This window comes from Arachis hypogaea, chromosome 1 (assembly GCF_003086295.3).
Source record: "Arachis hypogaea cultivar Tifrunner chromosome 1, arahy.Tifrunner.gnm2.J5K5, whole genome shotgun sequence".
Taxonomy (NCBI): Eukaryota; Viridiplantae; Streptophyta; class Magnoliopsida; order Fabales; family Fabaceae; genus Arachis; species Arachis hypogaea.
This window is the reverse complement of record NC_092036.1, coordinates 890,325-914,810: the sequence shown is the minus strand read 5'-3', so window position 1 is coordinate 914,810 and position 24,486 is coordinate 890,325. Positions and strand designations below refer to the sequence as shown.

General features: G+C 32.9%; 3 protein-coding genes across 3 annotated transcripts; 1 reads left to right on the top strand and 2 right to left on the bottom strand.

Annotated features, from left to right (window-relative positions):
• Positions 1-403: 403 nt before the first annotated feature.
• Positions 404-2,607, bottom strand: LOC112788976 (lysM domain receptor-like kinase 4). The gene has a single exon (XM_025830667.3). It carries the CDS (start codon positions 2,465-2,467, stop codon positions 548-550), a length of 1,920 nt encoding a protein of 639 aa, XP_025686452.1. The 5' UTR covers positions 2,468-2,607; the 3' UTR covers positions 404-547.
• Positions 2,608-6,385: 3,778 nt separating this feature from the next.
• On the top strand, positions 6,386-10,958 carry LOC112788966 (uncharacterized). Its single transcript, XM_025830656.3, has 3 exons — positions 6,386-6,547; positions 6,681-6,948; positions 10,601-10,958. Exons 1-3 carry the CDS (start codon positions 6,499-6,501, stop codon positions 10,656-10,658), a joined length of 375 nt encoding a protein of 124 aa, XP_025686441.1. The 5' UTR covers positions 6,386-6,498; the 3' UTR covers positions 10,659-10,958.
• Positions 10,959-14,188: 3,230 nt separating this feature from the next.
• LOC112788955 (fatty acid elongase 3-like) lies at positions 14,189-15,472 on the bottom strand. The gene has a single exon (XM_025830650.3). It carries the CDS (start codon positions 15,333-15,335, stop codon positions 14,445-14,447), a length of 891 nt encoding a protein of 296 aa, XP_025686435.1. The 5' UTR covers positions 15,336-15,472; the 3' UTR covers positions 14,189-14,444.
• Between the last annotated feature and the right edge of the window lie 9,014 nt (positions 15,473-24,486).

Below are 24,486 nucleotides of genomic sequence, written 5' to 3'. Positions count from 1 at the left end.
ATTGGTGGGTACTTCAATGAAAATTTTATAATTATCATGTAAAGATATTTTATTTTGACCATTAGATAATTGATTTTAGAGCTTAATTTTCATATGCTATAAAAATATTATCTTTGTTTAAAGTGTAGCAAAATAAATAAGTTATACTTTTTAAACCAAAATCATCATAAGAAGATGTTTTTCATATATTCATTAGAGTAGTTACCTTTAAAATAAGCGAGTTACTAAACTATTGTCAAATTTCTTACAACAATTTTGAGCCTTTCTTGTTCAGTGTTTATATGCTGATATGTGCGAGTATTGGTCAAACTCTTAATAGTGATTTGATATTGCCATTTAAAATCAAAGGAACGTTTCCTTTTTTTTTTTTTTTATTTCGTTTGTACGTGAAGAACATGGAAGATTATAAATAAAGTAGGAGATGATGTTTATAGTATTTTAGAAAGGAATAAAGAAAGAAAAAGAGAAAGAGAAAGAGAAAGAAATAAAGAAGCTACAGATTTGTCAAAAGTCACAACATCAATTTCTTTTTTTAGCTAAAGCCCTGCTATCCTGAGATATTAACCGAGGATTCCCAGTTCAATGAGTCCAATGCTTTGGACAAAGATGACACAATGTCTTGCATTGAAGGTCGACTAGCTAGATCTTTCTTTATACATTTTTCAATCATTCCAATAATAAACACAGCATGCTCCGTTGCATAATTTCCTTTCAATAACGGATCCATAAATTCCTTTAGTTTTCCATGATCACCTTCCTCTTTAACTATGCTGCTTAAAATTTCTTCTAAATTCTTCTTGTCATATTCCTCGTAGATAGCAGCAACCTCTCTTCCAGAGAGTATTTCCACCACCATAACCCCAAATGCGTAGACATCAAGCTTTGTAGACACTATACCATTCTGCAAATACTCAGGAGCCATGTAATTTCTTGTCCCCACTATGTGCCTTGTCATCGAAAATTCGTCTTCCTCGCCTTGTATCGACCGGGCGAGGCCGAAGTTGGCAATCTTCGCCCTGAAATCAGCGTCTAGAAGAATGTTGTCACATTTTAAATCCTTGTGGATAAAAGGTGGAGAAGTGAAACTGTGAAGATAGTCAAGTCCTGTGGCCACATCCAATGCAATTTTTATTCTCTGTTTCCAACTCAAGAACTGTCCATTTTCCATGAAAATACAATCACTCAATGGTCCATTAGCAGCATACTCATAAACAAGATACCAATGTCCCTCGTTGAAGCTAACGCCGGAGAGGCGAATCACGTTAGAATGATTCACTTTGTTCAGCAATTGTACCTCTTTAGACACATCTCTGTTTATCTTCTTGATTGCAGCTAAATCTCTGTTTATAAGGCCGCGATACACCGACCCTTTGATCAAGAATTCGGAACTGAAATCATTTGTTGCACTCTGCAGTTCCTTGAATCTGTAAACCTTGAATGATTGTGCTATGTCGGATATGATCTCTGACAATGTTTCTGAATCTTCCTCCAACTTCTTCCCCTGTTGTTTCTCAATTGCTTCAAAGCTCTTGGACACAATCACAGAATTGCCTTTCTTCTTCTTCCTGATAAAATGCTTCCTGAAAATGATGGAGAAGAGGACTAAAACTAAGACTAAGACTACACCTCCGACAACTCCGACAACCACATAGACCCAAGTCTTGCTTGAACTTCCACCAGAAGAAGACGGAGGCGGTGGCGATGGCGACAGAGACGGAGGCGGTGGAGTCATAACCGTTTGTGAACTTGATGGCTTTTCTTGAAGGGGAACCAAAAGTGTGGTAAAAGGATTGATGGTTGGTTTCTGTGAAGAAAGGCTATTAGCTTCAAGAATTGTTTCAATGGTGACACCAAATCTTTCACTGATTTGAGAAACATCATCTCCAAAGGAAATTAAGTAACTCAATAGGTACTTGAAACCTTTCTCTGTTTGATTCTTTGTAGGACAAGCACATCTAAGAGGAACTCTAAGTTTATCACCGGGTGAAAGCTTTAACTCATCGATTTTGTTTTGATCCTTCATTGCTTGACATGTTGAAAGGCCTTCAAAAGTGTTGTTAGCAATGATGAAATAGTTGTCTCCACTTTGGACCTTATAAGAAGTGTTATACTGATAATACTGATTAGCAAAACAGGAACAGTTTACAGGAACAATCACCAGCTTGTTTATTTCAAAGGTTGCGTTCTGGGAAACGGAATTCGCTTTGGAAAGCTGGGTGGGATCAATGTTTAACAAAGAAGAAATTGTAGGAACAGAGTTGTAGTTGATTTGAGACTTGAAGGTAAGGTAAGATTGGCAACTAGGTTTCAAGCCATTGCAAGTGTAACCAAGGATTGAATTTGAGTTAAGAGTTTGGGAACATGCATTTGTGGCCACACCAATGTAAGGTTGCTGAGCTAGAATCACATAGAAATGATACAATAAGGACAAGGTGAGGACATGGATAATGATGGTAAAGGATTGCATTCTGAGTGAGGAAGAGGGAAGGATATGGAAGAACAAGGTGATGGATAAAGAAGTGTTTATAGAGAATAATTATAGGTTGCATTATTTTTCGTTTAAATGTGGTCCTTTATTTTGGATTTAAATCTTCTAAAGTTTGAATTTCATTTTAGAGAGTAAAATATGATCTCTCACCATTTATTTTATAGGTGGTGGGTCAAGAGTAAATATGAGAGAGAAATCATTCAAGGGTAGAAGATCACACTTTACCCTCTAAAGTAAAAATTCAAAATTTAGAGGATCCAAATCCCTTTATTTTAGGTTAAATTATACAGTTGGTCCCTACACTTTTAGTGAAATTGCAAATTGGTCTCTATATTTTAAAAGTTTATAATAAATTCCTAAAGATAATTAAAATTTGTAATTTAGTCCCTGTCGTTCAAAAAGTGTTTGATTTAACAGAATATTCTCAGTATATTCTGAGAATATTCTATTAAATCAACACTTTTTGACCAACGGAAATTAAATTGTAAATTTTAATTTTCTTTAAAGATTTAATTACAATTTTTTAAAGTATAAAAACTAATTTATAATTTCACTGAAATTATAAGACCAATCGTGTAATTTAACTTTTATTTTATTGAGTTGGTCTGAATTTAATATTGCAAACGCGCAGTGTCTTCAAATTGCTGGTCAGAATTGGTGGTTAGAAATATTCTCTTGCTCTTGCACAACAGGTTGGATTGGGCATTGTAGACCGGGCTTTTGAACAAGTCTCACTTATGATAGTTTGTGTGCAATTCAATCAACTTATATATATATATATATAGTCATTTTAGTATATTTATGTTATAATAACTAGAGTAGTTATGATATTTTAAAAAATATTAAAATTAAAGTAACGGTTTTATATTATTTAGCAATATTTTTTAAAATTATTGCTAAATAAAATATAATTTTAATTTTAACAACACTTGCATAACTACTATAGCTATAATAATAATAGTTGTTATCATTGTCATCAAAGTCAATATTTTTTTCTTAATCATATCCTCGAATCACAAGTTTAACTTTATTTCTTGCCATGGAACTATCTTTTCTCAAGTTATCTCGGAATTCAATTTTTGATATAAAAGCCAAGTTGTTAAACTCCATATTCTTCAAGAATGATCTAATAATCATAGATCTCTTATGATGAATTCCTCTGATTAATTCTTGTGGATCTGAAATTTTTATTCTTTAGGCTTGGTTTTGGTGTCTGCTGCACAAGAGTCCAATACTTTAACATTGCTTTTTTCTTGATTGGTAGTGGTAGACTTAGGTTGATTGTTCAAAAATTCTCCAAAAACATCTTCACAACACTAGAAGCAGCATTCATTCATTTTAGAATAGTGTTGTAAAGAAAAATCATAAGATAGATGATTCCCTTCATTTTTATGAGGCTCTCTCCCTTTTATTTTCATACAATTCCAACATGACATTAAGAGTTACGATAGTGTTGGGTCTAGATGATGTGATCTGAGTGCTTACAATGGCTTTTCTGTTCATTCTTTAGACGACGGTTAAAAAGTAATTACAAAAGACTTTGATGTTTAAGTTAGTAAAAATTTTAATATGGGTGTAATTAAAACAAGATGATAATTATCTAAGAGATTGTGGTATTTATAGAGGAGGTAGGTTGGATGACTTAATCATATTGGAAAATAATTTCTGTTGATGATAGGCAATTATTCCCCTTATATTTGTGGATAGTTACTACAAAATGAGGTGATTATTCTTTTACATGTTGAGTATATGAAGTTGCGAGAAAAACCTCCTTACTTGCTCTTCAAATCGAGATTGGATCACGGGTCATGAAACCGAATTGAGCACATTTATGCACGTTGACCCAGCCAATTCATTAGATAGAGAGACCTTTTTGATTTCTTGGATTAAGTTGAGCAGATTGGTCCAATTCAACACTTTATCTCTTATACTTGAGCCTTAGGCCTTTAATGCTTTGGACTCATGTAAGAACATATAATTAGATGAATTTATGTTTTTCTTTTTTCAGTTTTAATGGACACCTTACGAGGATACTCAGCTACAACATATGAAAATGAAAATGAAAATAAAAATAATAAGTACATAGGCTTTTTAAAATGACAATAAAAATGATCGATAGATAGAATTTTTAATTATAGAACGGAAATAATTCATTGGTTCGAGATAGGAGTGTTGGAACATCCTCGTTTAGTATGACCTCTTGCTGATAAAGATTACATTTCTTTTTAATTATCGTAAATTTGAATCATCGTCTTTTCCTTCGCCATTTATAACTTTTGAAATGATAGCTTGAAATGATAATTCTACTACACTGCACTTTGCAGGAAACGAAGGGATTAACATATATAATTAGTAGGATCACAATACAAATTAAACTTTTATCCAACTAAGCATGGTCTTGATACATGGTTAGCGCCAAATAAGTATGTGGACCCCAAATTTATGCACCTCCTTGCAAAATTACTCATAAATATCATGATCTAGTATATAACATAATCAATATTTACTTGTTAATTTCATAAAATCAAAGGACGACACTTACCAGTACTTCAAATTCTGTCGAAGTGCTACAAGAAGACTCCATAGATACCCAACAGAAAATTGCTTGCATCGGTAATAGTGTTTCAGTCTATCTGACTCAAAAATTCTGTATTCCGTATTTCTTCAAATGTTGTAGTTCTTCACTGCCATAAGAATAGCATCTCTACTCCTAAACCTATGACCCATCCAAAATTTTACGCTGCCATCCGTATTGTAATCTTCTCCTTTGTCAAGGTTGAAAGGATCATCTAGTTGAATCGCCTCTAAATTAAGAGTGTAGTAATGATTTGGAACTTTTGATAATTATGAAATGGTCAAAGGGAGAGGAAGAAGAAATAGAGTACTTCCACCAGTTGGAGTCTTCGACACATACTCTTCAGAGGAACCACTCTCGTTAGACGAACCAGTTTCGGCAATGTAATCTGAATCAAATTCACTCTCATATACTTTAACACTATCTCGAGGTTAGACAAAGGTGAATCAGTCTTGCCGCAATTGGGATTGCCTGCGGTATCGAAGAGGACGGTTTACAACCACCACCTACATTACGAACCGCAACATACCACTCCCATCACATGTTGCGGCATTAGTCTACCATGTACGTCGAACATTATCCTCACATGCTAATCAACTTCAACCCAAAATGTCTTGTTAATAAACCATTCACTCGGCAACGCTGATAGAAATCTATATGTAACTTTTTAAACCTTATTGAAATATATTGCCCCCATGTTATTCAATATGATATTCTTGAGCGCATCTAGAGTTTCAATACAGCAAGCGTAACATCACAGATAAATTGCACTCATATGTATCGCTCATTCTCACCCTTTCTTATTATCTCATTAGGATAAAGTAGAAAAAAATGATTAAAACAGTGTGTATAAAAAAAAGAATAAAAAGAATAGAAAGTAAAAAAATGGATGTAATGTAAATAATGGTATCAAAAAGCTCTTTATATAACATTTTTTTATGTAATTATCTAAGATATAGAGACATTTAGATAAATATATACATATTTCGGGTATATTTGCCATAATTTTTACTTACTATATCTTAGATCCTCAGCACTCGATTTATGTACAACTACGCAGTTGTATCATATCTTGGATGTAATAGTTTCTTTTTAATGTATCTTATCTTGAGTACATAGTATCCATCTTGTGCTATTATTGATTTTCAAAGTATATACCCGAGATATGTAATATCTATTTAAAATTATAATTTACTTGTACATTATTTAAATTAAAAATATCTCGAGATACACATTAAAAAATAAAAATCCTCATTCAGACACGTGTTAGCATATTATTGAGGGAGGCCAACAAAACAATTAAATAACCGGTCCCACCAACTATGCATCTACATCGTCTTTGGTTTTTTCTCTAATCTCTCAAACCCTTTCTTCACAATTTCTTCACTGAAAAGATTTAGCCACTTGGTAAGTTAGTAGTACCCACAAGACCAAAATGACCAGAGGACCCCATGAACCATACCCTCCACCGCCACAACCACCAGGTGCTCACGATCAATCAACATTTTCTTCTTTCTTTTCTTCTATTCTTCTTTCTATATATACAAATCGTTTCTGTAATTTTTCAAGAAACTTGAAACTTCTCTTATGAAATCAGTGTATTTTTTTTCTACCTAGGTTACGGATCTCCTTATCCACCCCCACCACCACAACCGGGGTTCCCATCGGCAGCGCCTCACGAAATATACCCTCCGGGGCCGCCACCACCGCAGCCACATACTGGGTACCCGCCGCCGCGGCCGCCGCAGGCTCCACACCCACCACGCTATCAAGGATACCAGGGTTATTTCAATAGCGGGTATCCACCGCCACCTCCGCCGCACTCTCATGTCGTCGGACATCACCATCATGATGATGATGGCTGTTTTTCAGTCTTGAGAGGCTGGTATGATTTTTTTTTCATTTTATTTTTCCAATTTACTGCTTGGATAACTAATAATTCTTAGTTAATTTAAAGTGAAATTTTTAGCCTCTGGACTGCAGCTTAGAGGGTATTTCTTCTTGTAGTTATTAGGGGTGCACATGGGCCGGGTGAAGCCGGGTTTGACGTGACCCAGACCCGGCTCGAAATATACATCGGGTCTATTTATTAGACCCGAACCCGGCCCTAGACCCGATGAAACCAATACACTTTCGGGCCACAATTATACCGGGTGAAAACCGGGTGAAAACCGGACCGTTAACATTACATTACGTAGATACCTTCTTGTAAACTAGCATGTAAAAATATCCAAATTTCCAAGGCTCCAACCATTAGTTAACATGATAAAATTCACTTAGAAAAATATAACAAGAACCAATCATTCTTCAAAATTAAAGCATAACCACAATCAATATTAAAGCATAACCACAATCAATACTAATATTGTCTAATAATACCAAATATTTAAATCAATATAAATAACACAATCTTATATATTAGTCTAAAATCTTATGCATTCTAAACATAAAAATTTAATTTATTTATAGTCTTATAATGACTAATAACACAAAATATTAAGGTTTACAATACTTAAATTCCACGTAAGAATAGTCATGATCCATCACTAATAACACAAAATATTAATTGTGTATGATGACCGGGCCACCGGGTCGACTTCGGGTGACCCGAGCTATGGCCCGGACCCGATCCGAAATAATGACCGGGTCTATTTTTGAGACCCGTACCCGACCCTAAACCCGATGAAATCACTCCAAATTAGTTTCTAAAGTGTTCGGGACCGGATGGCCTAAGCGTACAATGTGTACAATGGGCTAAATCTTTGGTCCATGAATAAAATGAACATCACCCATACTACCAAAATAACCATTTGGATACCAAGAATAATAAACATCTCATGTCATAAAACCTGACCTTGCGGATCTAGAACTCTAATACCATGTCATGAATCCACTCATCCCAAAAGGGTAACTTGACTGAACAATGTAACACTAATGATTATATTTCTAATACTTCCTAAACTTCCATTGTACACATTGTACGCTTAGGCCATTGGCTCCCTATACTTTCTCTAATTTAATTTGTTACTCATTCTTCTATGTAAAGGTGTTTCCTTCTTCTATGTGAGGTGGAGCGTAGGTAAGAGCAAAGACTAGATAGAATGTTGAGCGCGTTCCTGGTCGCTTACCAGCTTTTTACTGTTTCCTCCTATAGATATGGAAGGTAGCTTGCTTCTCTTCTCCTGGGTGGCTACCTGAACATGTTAATCTTGATGGATCCATTTGAGCATTTACTCAACCCTTTCATAACTAAATATCTTGGTCCATGGAAGAAAGCAGAAATCTAGACAACATTCATTTCTTTTATCTAATTATATTTCCTGTTAGAGGAGAGTAAGTGAGGGAAGGAAAAAGAAAATCTGACACTAGCTGTACGCTTCCTTTGTCGCTGAGGGTCTTGAAAATTCTCATGGTTGTAGCTCCTTTCTCCCTTAGGGAGGGGCATTATTGAACTTTCCAAACTACTAGGTTGTGATTTTATTGGATTACGCCATAGCTGCAAGCATGTTATCTTTCTAGCTTTTACCCTCTTTCTTCCACAGGATTAGGCTGTTAGGTTGAGGGAGTTAGTTACCTGCGACCGTCAGAATGTTCCATCACAGAATCAATTGCTATGCTCGAAGTTTCAAACCTAAATTTTATCGCGGAATCTGGATGATAAGAGAAAATGACCATGTGCTCCCAAGAACTACTTATACTTGGTACATATTCAGTTTTGGTATGAAAACCAATGAATGGTACCCATACACCCCATGAGCGCTACACATCTAATCATTATCTCAGTCGACTATTTGGTTGATAAAATTTTGATTTTGTTTGTGTGATATCCACATTGCTTAGAGAGATTCAATCATATGTAACATGCACAATGCATTTCTGCTTTCAAAATATATTAAAAGGATAATCTACTAATCTAAATTAAAATTATTACTTTTTGTTCAAGGTCTGAACCAAGACTTAACATTTCATTGATGAATTCCTCTTCTCATTTACAGGAAAGAAATATGTAATTCTTGAGTAGTCTATCTTATTGGAACTTTTCTATCTGTCTCGCTAACCAAACACATTGTGCATCTCTCTATCTGTATATTTTTGTCCTTATCTACTGTACCAAACACTTCCAACAGGTTTCCTTCTCTATACTATGTGTCATTCCTTGATCTCTCAGGTCCAAATTTTAGGATGGATAGACTTGTGTAATCTTGTAGCACTTACCATGAGGCAGTCTTGTATTATTCAAAAGAAATCTATTGGGCTGCGTTTGTTTTTAAGAACAGGACAAGACAAGACACTAAGAACAGTACATAAAGGACAGAGACACTATTTTGTGTTCTTGTATTCTGTTTAGTGATAAATTAGAACAAATTATGAAAATTCAATTTATTCTCATTTTTTTCATTCAAAAAATTTGAAACAAAAAATACAATAATAAAAAATATAATTATGAAAAATTAACAAGAATAATGAAAGAAAAAATAAAAAATAAGGTGTGTCTTTTGTTAGTGTCTCCGTGTCCTTCCTGTCAGGATGGACACAAAATACATTAATTCAGTGTCTCTGGACACATTGTCTTTGTCTATGTCTCCTTTGTTAAACACGATTTTGTGTCTCTGTGTCTCTGTCTCAGTGTCCTGTCTCTGTAAACAAACGCTGCCTTGGAGACACTAAGATAATAAAATCTCCACTTCATATAAGAATTTGGAATTTGCAATCCTTAGATAAGATCGGTTTAGGATCATAGAATCTTTGTCTATTTAAGAGGATTGTTGGACTCAATGGTGGACTATATCTTCTTGGATATAATATCAATTTGGTTCTAGAATTTTCACCGATAATCAATTTGTCCGAGTTTTAATAATAAATCAAGTTAGTCCCTCGAACATATATTATTTTGATGCTGCTAGTGAAGTATTGGAAATGGAGCGTTGGAGCAACAGTTGAGTTGTCTCTTTGTGATCTCAAGTCATTGGTTCAAACTGTGGAAACAATCGCTGATGTAGTTATCATGTTAGGTTGCGTACGTTACACCTTTTGGGTGCGGCCCTTCCTTGGACCCTGTATTAACGGAGCATGCTTATGCACCGGGCTGCAGTTAGTTAAGTATTACAGGTCACAATGATTTCTGGCATTGATAGGCCATGCTACTCTGCCATGTGGCATTTAGCGGCCGACGTTAGCACCCCTCTAATAGTGTCAAAACAGAATTTGTACGAGGGACTTGATTCATGGTTGAAAAGCCAAGGACTAAAATATTGCCTTTTTTTAAATGACCTTGGTTGTACGGAAGAAGACCTTGGAGAGGATCAAATTGATCATTATCTCTATCTTCTTGTATACTATTTAGGCTTTTTACTCTTCATTAGTCGTAATCTATGTAATTGTTTTATTTCGGCTTGAAAAATCGACTTGTCATTTTCTCAAATTACAGAATCCATGATATGTTTCCTTAACTTTGTTTTTCCACTTCATGCATTGTTTATTTTTATGGTGCCATGCTGCTAACTGAGTTACTGAGAGGCCTTTGTTTCCCTGTACAGCGTTGCAGCCCTGTGTTGCTGTTGTCTGCTAGAGGAGTGTTGTCGCTGCTGCTTTTGATTATGTGGCTGAAAACTGAAGTTGCCTCATAATCAACTTGGTTATAGAACTTGGATATCTATGGAATATATGCAATAAAATCCTCAACGTTCATAGACTCTATATCATGTGTATCAGTGTATGTCCATACGAAGTTATCAATTATTTCACAAAGTATTTGTGTATAACTTGAGAGGCATTAGCATTATCTACAACGAATGCAAACAATATTATGTGCACTGCATTTGTGTAAGATAATTATCCGTCACAGTTGTAAAAGATGATATATATTATGGAAAATCACACCATAGCTTTGAACTACTTTATCCGTTCTCTTTAATTTATCACTTTATTAGAAAGCACAAATGTTAAAAAGAGCGAACATATGAAATAAGAGTTAATTTTTATATAATGATAGTGTGAAATATTTTATATAATTAAGTTTTATATGTTTTTTTAGATGATTATTTACGTAATTAATAAAAAAGTAATTATTTTTGTATTTGATACATGTGTAAAATTGGTTTTTTTAAATAATATTAAATTCTTAAAATAATATCCAGAAAAGAGATGAAGATTTATTTATAGATAATTAGATATTTTGTTAGGAGAATGTGCTATTTTATTTGTATTAAGTTGTTGAAATAGATTATACCCACTTCTTTTCATTCTCTTCACACAAATATCTCTTCATAGTAGAATTTATCTCCCTAAAAGATGATAAGTTGATAACTACTGATAAAATGATTAAGTTAAAAAATTGAGTCTGTTTTTATTAAAATTGACATTTTAAATTGTAATATCGTAATGTTTTTGTAATAGCTAGATTTTGAGTAACCTTAAATCAATAATTCCTAATTGAAGAAATCTGAATCTTTCTACTCCTTAACTTTGTAATTTTATTCTAGACAGAGTTTTTTTTTTTCATCGATTAGTTTACACGGTTTGTGGATTACGCGGTAGTTTTATTTTAATTTTTGGGATAATTCACACATTAAATAAACTTAACTCAAAATTACACCAATATTCTAAACTAAATTTGCTTACATAAATGTTTCTTTTACAATTCTATATAATTGTTTCGATTGATGATATTTAATGTTAATTTGATTTACATATGTATACGATATATCGATAGTAAATCGAATCAATTATGACTCAAATTGTATATTATATAACTATCTGTTATTTTTAACTCTAAAAAAAAATTTAAGTTTTAACTTCTTGCCACCTTAAAGGTCTATACTTTATAATAATTTTTTCAACATAAAAAATTCCGATAATAATTTTTTATATGCTAAAGAGTTAAAAAATGATTTTTAATGAATTTTTAAAAATTATTTATTGTTCTGTTTTAAATTTATAAGTTTGTAAAAATGTAAATTTTTTAAAATTTGAACTAAAAATCTAAAATACAAAATTTAGATTTCTATTATTATTCATTTTATTTTTAATATTTTATTTAAATTCAAATGGTGTATTTTTTTATTGACATTTATGTTTTAAAATTAATGAATGATTAACTTAAAAGTAAAAAATGTCAATGATAATAAATCGAATCAACACGTAAATAACATAAATTGAATCAATTAGATTCAATTTACATAGAATTATAATCGAGACATACATGTAACTCAATTCAATTTACGATATTGGTATAATTTTGAGTTAAGTTTATTTTATATGTGTGAATTATCCTATTTTTTTAGTTTATTTTATCAAATACTTGACATCTTTTGAAGGCCAGACTAGTTTCATTTATTTAGAAGCTATTTTGTGGGAAATAATTTTTTAAAATACTACGTGTATACTAAAAATTTGCTGCTAAATAAATTACATATATAAAATATATATTAAAATATAAAATATATAATAACTAATTTAGTTATTGATTTTTTATGTGTATATAATATTTTTATTTTTCATATTATAAATCAATTAATAACATAAAATTAAAATTAAATATGTTTAACAAACGAACATTTACCACATTCACCAAACACTTTTCTGTGGTCAGTTGTACTTACTATATCATTTCAACAAATACAAATTTTCAATAAACTGATAAAGTCATTAATATATGTATTAAGTAAATAAGTTCTAAATTAATTTTATTACAACACAATTAATTTTCAAAAATATTAGTTGACAATGATGTATCACAATTTTGAAATCATTGTAGCAAACTAATAACGAGAAATCCTTAGACCGTCTTGGAGTATAAAATGTTATGGACAACCTAAATATTCAATCAAATTTCTTTTGGAAACCAATTTAAGTTGTCAATCAATTTCAAAATATTATCTTATTTTAAGATAGCATATGATAACATTTTCACCATTACAATCAAGTTAGATACTGGGAAATTCTTGTCAAATAGGTCAAATAAAAAAAAAATAACTATTTATTTGGTTTTTTATTAGTACTAATATTTAAATGAGATATAATTAAGTAGTGTAAAATATCTCATAAAAACTAGGAAATACCTCCTAAGTCCTAACCTCTTTGAATATTGATACGAGATCGCAAATTGTACCACAAAACCACATTCTTTATAAACTTTGAACTTATATTCATATTTTGTTAGCTTTCATTTATAAACTTTAAATTTTCTCTTCCATGTGTGTTGTGCATTGTTGTGGAGACTGTGGGCGTTAGATATGGATGTGGCCATGTGGGACAGTTGTTTTTGAAACAAGGGATGAAGAAATCGGACTATCTGATTTCTTTGTAAAAAAAAATTAAGCCTACTGACAGTCTGATTAATATGGAGGAGAAAATTTAAATTTTGACGAAGGTAATCAGACCCTCCAATTTGTATTTTAAAATTTAAAAAAATTTGGAGTACACAAATCAGAGGATCCGATTTGTGTACCCCAAATTTTTTTTAATTTTAAAATACAAATCGGACAGTCCAACTTTTGTTCATAACCACCTATACACTTTATTACTGCATTAGCGTCCTACACTATTCTCCTGACCACATCTAAATTAAAAGGTGTCATTTTGGCATATTTCATGATGTTTAGTTGTAGAAAAGCACTAAAATTTCCAACCAGTAGACAGATATATAGCACCCAACTCCAACTGAAATTTATTTGAAGGATCATGGAATATCTGGCATGTGCTTCGTATCTTGCTGCTATGCAGTGACTTCATTATTTCAACCTAACGTGAGATGAATATTCTACGCGATATGCATCCGTGATAACCAAACACAACAAATTCTCAATCATATTCATTACACGTAATTGACAAAACTTTAATTTTCTACATTATTGTAGTTTCAATTATTTCTATACTTAAAAAGTACCTTCCACTTTCTACTGTTTTTGTCTTAGCTATACTTTTGTACAAAAAGTGACCAACCATTAACCTGGAAATTTTGGACCCAAACAGCAGCATAGACCATAGAGAGTGCCACTCATTTTCTGATCCTCAGCTTACAATTATCATTATCTACTCCCCACCGCTTTGAAATAACTGTCTACTCCGTAAGATGAGAATTCATCACAAGTTATTTTTACGTGAAGCTATTACATCGATGATAATTTAGTTAAATATATTAAATTATCTAATATTTTTCGTCTATTAACTTTAAGTAGAAATAATTATAAGGGAGTCTTCACCCTTTCATAAAGGAAAAAATTCAAGTGCAGTCGGCTTCACATAAAATTAATAGATGAGAGCTATTAGATGATCAACTTCATATGAAGTCGACTGTACCTGAGTTTCCACCTTTCATAAATTAGTACATTGGATTTTTGAATGGACAAACTATGAAGGACGGAAGGGAATAACTGATTTTCAATTTCCAGAGATCAAAACAGGGCACGATGAGCGAGCACAGTCACCATGAATGATCTTTCTCTCCCTCTTGCCAAAAACATAAACCCTCACATAGAAGTTGAGGAAGAGCAACAACACAGCGCCGTTGAGGACAGAGTTGAAGACCCACGCGCCAATCCCATTGCACCCACCCTTGAAGAAGAAGTGGAGAAAGAAAACCCCAACGTGGCACGCAACGTTGCAACCGAGGAGGGCGATCTGACAGTTGAGGACGAACGGAAAACAGGCGCCGCGGAAGCCAATAGCTGTCCAAAACTTGTAACCGTAGACGAGGGAGTAGACAAGAGTGGTGAAGAGGATTGCGAGGACCTGAAAGGACTGAGAGAATTCGAGCCACAAAAATGACGTGAAGGCGGAGATGGAGTGGTTAAAGACTTGAAAAAACAACAACCTGCGACGTCTTAAGATTGCAAGAATGGTGGTGAGCATATGGAGGAAGCGGGAGAGATAGTAGAGGTAGGACCAGAAGAACACCCGGCCGGAGGGGCGAGTGCCGAGTGGGAAACAGAGTAGCCACTCCAAGGGGGTCTTCGTGCGGCGCCAGAACCACCGGGTGTCGCGGATCTCTGCGGCGGCGGAGAGGAATATGCCGGCGAAGATTGTGGCGGAGAGGAGGGACAAGGCGAGGCTGTGGAGGGCGGGGAGGGGGCCGAGGGGAAGAGGACGGCGGAGGGGGCGGAGGAGGAGGGATAGGGAGAGGGAGAGAAGGAGGTAGAGGGATATGGAAGAGAAGAGGAAGGACCACGTGGAGCCCCACGATTGGGTGTGGCTCCAACGGAAGCCGACAATTGAAGGGTGCTCGGAGAGGTAGAAGGTGATGAGGGCGTGGATCGACGGTGGGTTGCCCATGGAGGTCGTGGTATAGTCAGTTGGGTTTTTTCATTTGTTCGGAAACTGCGTCTCAGAGACACTGGGATATAGCGAGCCTGCCAGTGCCAACTGCCAAGCAGCGCGATGATTAAACAATTATTCCATTTGAGAGAAAAAGATCATATATAGTAGCGCACCTATTCATTAAAATTAAATTAATTGAGATAGTAAATAATTTATCAATTTAATTAAAAGATTTTGAATTTAAATTTTTAAAGTATCATTTTTTGAATTATATATAATAAAAAATATTTTAAAAAAAGAGACCAACTCTTCTAATGTCTTCGTTATATATAATATAGATATATAAAAATAATTATAATAGCAAACAAAATAGTTATTTAAATTGCTATCTAAGTATCTAACAAATTTGAAGTGTGAAAATATTCTACTATATATTTGTTGTATAAAAGTTCTAAAAAATTATATTGGTAACAATAAATTCCTGTTAACTTTGTTAATATCCACAATTTTAATATAGAAAAGTATAAATAGACAATGAAAATATTAAATAATGTGAACAATAAATATATCAAATGTGGATGGTTATTCTAATATTAAAATTTAGATAAATAATTTAAAGTATAATATATTGTTCAAGAAAGTTATTAATTACCTAACATAACTCTTTTAATATTGTTGAGGAGTTAAAAGTGCCTAATCAATATTTTTTTAAGACAAAACTAACCCCAAGTATTACTCTTTTGAAATTAGTCTCACGCTAACATACGTTTCATCTAAAATCAGTAAGAAATTCGTCACTTTATTTTCAAGTAAAATGTAATACAATTAGCCTTTTCTAAGACTATAATAATTATTTTTTTATATGGTGTACAAAATTTATATGTTGTTCCCTCCCCATCAAAAGATAACATGAAAAACAAAGTTTACTAGCTAGTTATGTGAAGTTAAGAATATCTTTATGACAAGAAGAAGCAACACTTTGAAGATGCTTAGCCCAAAACTTCAAATATTTGATACCCATTATATTATATTTTCTTTAAAATAGAATTCTAAAATTTTAAATTCATTCCCCTCTGATCTGAGGTGCTGATCGTATTCGTTTTTTTTTTTTTCGTTTTTGTTTGACTGTTAGTTTTCTTAAAAAACAATTTGTGTGTTTTGCTAAATAATTTATTAATTTTCTTAAAACACACAAATCTGTTAACACAAACACCTCTATCAATCGATTTAGGTTTTTTTGTGTTTTGCTAAATAAATTATGCGTTTTTTCCTATAGAAATTTATTGTGTTTTTGGGTGAAGCTTTTCATATCATTAACTAATTTAATGCACAAAAAATACATTATTTAACTAAAAATAATAAATAAAAAATATAATTATTTCATAATAAACTAACATGACGAATAAAAATTATTTCATATCATTAACTAATTTAATCCATAAAAATATATTAATTAATAATAGATTATCATAATTATTTTATAATAAATTAACACGACAATAAACATTATTTCATATTATTAACTAATTTAATACACAAGAAAAAATATTATTTAATTAAAAATAATAAATAAAAATTTATAATTATTTTATAATAAACTAACATGACAAATAAAAATTATTTTATATATACCTAATCAAATTTTAACTCTACTCTTTTAACAAATCTCATTCAAATAAATATTAAACATCTAATTAACTAAAACTAAATAAATCAAAATATATTAATTAATTTTCCATTAAAAATAACAAATACATGACTTTGAAATTCAGTATTTCGATCACATATCAGGTTGCATTCAGTCTATTAATATTTTTTTGTTTTATCAAACGTAATCCCTCATCTAGATGTATGCTTTTAAAATTATCCAAGACTCTAGAATAGTAGAATATAAGAAATGAAGCAATAGTTTTCACTTACACACCCCTTATATGGTGGTAGAAGACATCTTAAGTACTATGCTCTTTTTTCCATTAAGGACGTATCCAAGGTACACTAGGGTTCGTTTGAAAAGATTTAAAAATAGTTTTTTTGAGTTTTTATTTATAAAAAATAGTAATATTAATATTTGGTGTAATTTTTAAAATTAAATTATAGTTTTTTAAGAAGTTATTTAAGAGTTTATAGAAAAGTTAAAAAAATAACTTTCTCTCATAATATTTTTATTTTTTATCACATTTCTATTAAATAAGCTCTTTTAAAACTAAAAATCCAAATACAAAATAACTTATTTATAAACTATTTTTTATATAATCATTTATTGTTTAAGGTATTTTTAAAAAAAAAACTTAATTAAGTCGGTTAACTAAATATCCCTTTACCACACTTGGGTTATGCTTTCCTGTTGTGTTTCATATTTAGTGTACTCAAGATGTTTGTTTAACATGCTTTTGGGTAATATATTCGAAATATAATTGTTAATAGATAAACGTAGCGTTACAGATTACACATTTTTTGTAAATATTATATTTAAATAATTAAAATAAAAAAATCACAAATTATAAAAACTTACTACCCTGCCACTATTTATATATTAATAGACAATACTAGTTTTGTTAGAAATAGTGACAGGAATCTACAATTTATATATTTTTGTAAAGTATATTACTCTATCATGATTTATGTACAATTTCAGTTTAAAATTAATTCATAAATTGTCCCTCCCTACCACAATATATCTTTTGAGGTAAAATTGAATACTCTAACACAGTTTATATAAATAATTAAAAAGAGACTTTTGTGTATTTTATTTTCGAAAAATCATATAAAATCGATTTTCTAATAATTTATTTATGTAAAAAAACCTTAAATTTATTATCAATTTAATTTCAAATCTCTGAGTTCAATTTATATTTCATTTGCCAAAACCACTAATAAAAAACACAAGTCATAGTTTGCTTCAAAAGGACAACAAGCATGATAATTAATTAATTATTCCTGGGAAGCTTCGTTTGAATTTTATGTGTTGGTTTCTCTTTAAATCTCAATTTTGACTTTTTCTTGGTAACATAATTTTCAAATATTTGGTTATTTTTCATCCCGTTTCTATTACCAGATAAAAAACAATTTGCACATTTTTTACACTATTCCTCTTGCGGTCCCTCCTTCTTACTTTCTCTATATATTTTATTAAAAAATTTTAAGAAGCTAATAACTTTTATTAATATTAATCTAATATTTTAATTAATAATTTATTTTTATATTATTCAAATTTAAAGTAATATTTAAAATATAATATATAATATATAAAATATTAATTAAATATTATAAATTTTATTAATAATGTAACATTATTATTATTCTATTCCCTTTTATATTCCTAACCCAGGGCCAGTGGGTTGGGTTATCATCATCGGAGGCATATTCGTCTTAAATTCATTTTGATGCTGAGGAGTGAGGAGCGGTCAAATCAACTTTAGAAACTGGCTTGATTGTATGATACGTTACGTTGACGGCGTGCAATTGCCAAATTAAATGAGAAATTGAGAAATCGTGATTGAGAGAGAAAACGATTAACTTGGATCTAAAATGAGAAAATTTTATAAAGAAATAGTTGACAGAATAGAACTGTAACTTGGGTAAAACTTATTTTCTGTTGTATTTCAAGTTTTAAAACTTTAATTTATTCGTAGGTATTTTAAAATACCCATCTTCAATGATTTTTTATTACCACCATAGAGGGTGGTTAGTGAGAACGAATTTCAAATTCTCATGAGAATCAATGTTACCATAAAAAAAAAATACAAACAAATTTATAATTAATTACCCTTCAGGAATCTTAATTTCATTTGTTATACATTCAATTAGTGCGAAACCCTGCAATGAAAAAGACCACACTCTATATTACAACAATTCAATTGTATGTATATGATTGATAAGTTTATTGACATTTCGATTTCTAACGACATAATGTCAATAAGAAATAAAAGTCTATTTTTAATATCACTTAAAAATGTAAATTCAATATAAAAGTGATAAAGAAATAGGGATATCACTAGTGAATTTTATTTTGGTCCAGTGAATTTTCTTCTATTTTACATCATTTAGCCTTTTCATAAAGATATTACTCATATAAAGATGACAAAAATAACTTTTTTATAAATTACTCATATAATAAAATAAATTTTACTAACTACTCCGATTCTATTAAGGATTTTCCAGTTCTTACTTCCTCTTTCTAATTCTTTCAGTTCAGTTACAAGTGTTTTATTGTGAAGCTGTGGAAGCATATAAAGATTTTGTTCAAGGATCGAGTTGTTGTTAGGATTTATTTTTTCCTTACCTTATTAGTTGGAGTTTTATTCACAAGGGTAGATTTTGTAGTTGTATGTAGAATAAATAACCATTTGTACCCATGAGAGATGAAAACGCTGACATTTGTATCCATGAAAGCTCGAAACTAATCTTGTACCCATGATAGATGCTGTCCGTGTGACAAAAATACCCTGACTTGGATCTGAGCTTGGTTCATGGGTTTCCGAACCTACGTGGCACTCCCACCCCCTCCCCCCAACCCATATTGAGCCAACCATTCACCATCATCATCTTCATCTTCTTCACCATCATCCCCATCCATCACTGTCTCTTCCCAATCACCATAACCTCCATCACCATCACCTCAGCACGCCACAGCCACCGCCCTTCACCACAACCTCCGGCGACAACCCACACCGTCTCGCCCCTTTCTCTTCTTCTTCCCCTCTTCTCACCTCAGCTGAGCCCAAAAACCACAGCGCCAGCTCCTCCTCTCCACCAAACAGCCGTGACACCCAACCTTCTCCGCAGGGTCCTTACGGCGTTCCAACCCGTCACCACTCTCCTGTCCGAACCCTACCTCCCCCAAAGCTCCCAGCAGCATCAGACAAGCCAAAATTTTCAAACAAGCAAAAATTTTCAAACAGTAGCATGAATCAAAACAGCAAAATTTCCAAACACCAGCATGAATCAAAACAAACCTAAATCCACTAACATGCATTTCTAACTAACCAAATTAAGCAAAATGAACTAAAAGCAATACAATGAAAGAAACAGAACTCAGGAAAAAACGCAGGGGATGGAAGACACAGGAGAAAACGGAGAGGATGGAAGACACAGGGGCTGCACCCTGTTCTGGAATCGCGACGAGCTAGGCTGGTTCGCGATAGTGAGACGGGATGACAGAGAAGGAAGAAGAAAGGGGGAAAGGGGCTCATCGTCAGCGTCGCTGTGGCTCGTCGACGGCGTGGCGGTTCGGCCAGTGAGAGAGAGGGAGGAGAAGGTGGCCGGTTCGTTGGTGTGGCTGAGGAAGACAGAGAACATACAAAGGGGAGAAAAGGGAAGAGGGTTGCGTGACTCGTAGAGGCCGACGGTGATAGTTGGCGGAGCTAGGGTTCGGACAGGGGAGTGGTGACGGGTTGGAATGCCGTAAGGACGCTGCGGAGAAGGTTGGGTGTCGCGGCTGTTTGGTGGCAGACGAGAGGAGACCCAGGAATGGAGAAGATGGCCGCTGCCGCTCTGGGCTTTGGTGGAGAGGAGGAGCTGCCGCTGTGGTCTCTGGGCTCAGCGGAGGTGAGAAGAGGGGAAGAAGAAGAGAAAGGGGCACGGCGGTGTGGGTTGTCGCCGGAGGTTGTGGTGAAGGGAGGTGGTTGTGGCGGTGCTGAGGTGATGGTGATGGAGGTCATGGAGGTTATGGTGATGGTGATGGTGAAGAAGATGAAGATGATGATGGTGAATGGTTGGCTCAGATTTGGGGGGGTTTGGGAGTGCCATGTTGGTTCGGAAACCCACGAACCAAGCTCAGATCCAAGTCAGGGCACTTTTGTCACACGGACAGCATCTATCATGGGTACAAGATTAGTTTCGAACTTTCATGGGTACAAATATCAGTGTTTTCATCTCTCATGGATACAAATGGTCATTTATTCAAAGTATTACTATAATGTATTATTAATATTATGTGATTATGTGTTATTTGTTTTTACGGAGAAGTTTTAACTTTTTAGTAAAATTGTCGACAGATTAACGCGTAAAGATTCAATATTAAATAGATAATAAAGGAATTAGGTTAGTAACGCCTTATTTTTAGTACGATAATGACGTATTAAAAGTTGGGTCGCTACATTGTGCACACCATAGCATACATTAAACTACCCACTACTAATGCATGTGGAACTTTTTTCGTGCCTTTCTTCTCTTCTTCACTTGATGGACTTTGATTGCAACTCAATTTGAAGTTGTAGCAAGAGGAGTACTAACATCTTTGCTTTCTCTATTTGGAATCTATGTAACATTGTCTCGATGTACTTCTCCTGTGAGAGCCAAAGTTAGGTTTAATTACTTTGTCGGTTCCTATGATTTCACTGAATTTTTAATTTATGTCCCTATACTTTTTTTTCTATTTGATTGAGTCCCTATATCGTATTAGATTTTGTAATTAAGTCCCTGTCGTGACAAAAACATTAGAATCAATAGAATATTTCGTTAAACAAAATGAATATACATAACACTTGACTGAATATTCTGTATAGTTAAACGGAATATTCCATTAATTTCAACTTTTTTGTCACGGTAGGGATTTAGTTACAAAATTTGATATAGTATAGGGATCCAATTGACAACAAAAAAGTATAGGGACCTAATTGAAAATTTGGTAAAACTATAGGGACTGATAGAGTAATTAAACCTTTCTTTTTCTATCACACTTGATTCTTATACCAAGAATCTCATTTTATGGCTCAAGATTCTTTATTGCAAATGACATCGCAAGTTTTTTCTTCAACATGTCAATCCTAAAAGTATTCTGACCAATAATAAGCATATCATCAACATATATAAAAAAGATAATAAAATCATTACTAGCAAACTATTTAACAAATATACAATCATTAGAAGTATTTTTCTTATAGCCTTGTTCTGCCATAATAGGCTCAAACTTCTTGTATCATTGTCTCGGAGCTTGCTTCAAGGCATACAAGTTCTTTTTCGGGTTGCAAACATGTTCCTCTTTGTTTTTTTACCATGAATCTTCATATTGTTCCATGTAAATTTCATCCTTAAAATTAATGTGAAGAACAACAGTTTTCACATCCATTTACTTTATCTCTAAATCAAGACTTGCAATTAAACTCAAAATAGTTCTAAACTTCTAATAGAACATCTTTTCACAATCGGTGAAAAGATTTCATTATAATCAACTCTCTTTTTCTACCCATAACCCTTAACCACCAATCTAACCTTGTACCTTAGAGATTGAGAACTTTCTTCATACTTCAACCTATAAACCCACCTCTTCTGCAAAACTTTCTTCTCTTTTAACAACTTTACAAGTTCAAATGTTTGATTATCATGCAAAGATTTCATTTCATCTTACATTGCATCAAATCATTTCTTATTGTGGTCACCTTCCACAACTTTCTCATAACATTTACGTTTTCTCTCATCAGTCAAGATCACATACTCATCATAAATATCACATACTCATTAAGAGAATACCTTATTGAAAGTCGTCACTCTCTAGTAGACCTCCTAGAATGGAAACCTAGTGAATCTTTAGGTAGCTCAGGTTGATTTATAACATCATCATCAACTGGAGCATCACTCGGATCTCTCATCTCTTGATCATCGGAAACCAAAGTCTCATTTTGCTACATATGATTCTGATCTTATTCTCTGATAGGTCTAGTGAAGGAAGCAGCTAAATTAGATCTATATTTGTCAAGTCACTGCTCTCTTGTGAATGATTCTTTTCTGCCTTATTAATATCTTCAATGGTCTGGTCTTTAATATACTCTACATTATGACTTCTTACAAGCTTCTTTTCAACTGGATCATAAAATTTATAATCAAGCTCATCCTGACCATACTCAATAAAAATACACTGCTTTGTCTTCACATCCAATTTGGACCTCTCATCTTTTGAAATATGAACAAATATTTTGCATCCAAAGACTCTTAAGTGATCATACGAGACATCCTTTTTTGACTAAATATGATTCGAAACATCATTGTCCAAAGCAGTTGCATGACTCAGATTAATCATATAAGCCACTGTAAGTAATGCCTCACCCTAAAAGACTTTAGGTAGCTTAATTTCAATAAGCATACACCTAACTCTTTCAATCAGTGTTCTAGTCATTCTTTCTACCAAACCATTTAACTGAGGTATTTTAGGAGGTGTCTTTTCATACCTAATGTCTTGCTACTTACAGTACTCATTAAATGGTCTACGATACTCACCACCATTATTAGTGTAAATACATTTAAACTTTTTACCTGTCTATCTTTCAACCAAAGTTTGGAATTGTTTGAATATTTTCAAAACTTGGTTCTTTGTCTTCAAAACATAAGTCCAAAGCTTTCTTGAGTGATCATCAATAGACGTAATAAAGTAAATAAATCCACTAAAAGATCGTACCTTCAAAGGACCACAAATATTAGAGTGCACTAATTTCAAGAATTTTAATTTTCTTAAAGGTTGATACTTCTTAAAGCATAATCTTCTTTGTTTGCCAGCCATGCGATGAGAACATTTTTCCAACTCTGTATTCCTTAAAGCGGAAACAATATCCTTTTGAGCCAAACAATTAAGTCTTTTTTTACTAATATGACCAAATCTTCTTGTGCCACAAGTTACAAACTTCTTTACTTTCAACTGCATTCACACTACCTTTTGCAATCATGGCATGCATCACATACAAATTTCAAGTACCTTTTTCTCGAGTCACTACCAAGTTGCCTTTAGTGAGCTTCCATTGTCCAAAGGCGAAAGTATTTACAAAGAAAGCATCTTCCTTCTATTCTTGCATACCTTTGTTTTTATTTTTCCAAAGAAAGCAATATTTTTGGACGTGCCCCCATTTTAAAACAGTAATGACACTCAACATTTTTACATCTTGACTTGGATTTGTTCCTGCTTTTCACCTCTACCCTTTTTACCTCTGCTCTAATTTCTTCTGTTTTCAGTAACTAACATTTTAGATTGTGACTTCCTTCTCATCTCTTCATTTAAAATGCCAATTTTAAAAAGTTGTATGCTCAATTTACCATTCGGAGCAAAATTACTAAGAGGGATACGAAATGTCTCCCGGTAAAGTATTTAGCAACCACAATTCTTGAACCTCATCTTTAAACTTGATTTCCATGCTTGACAACTGATCAAAAATCTCTTAAAATTCATTCAAGTGATCTA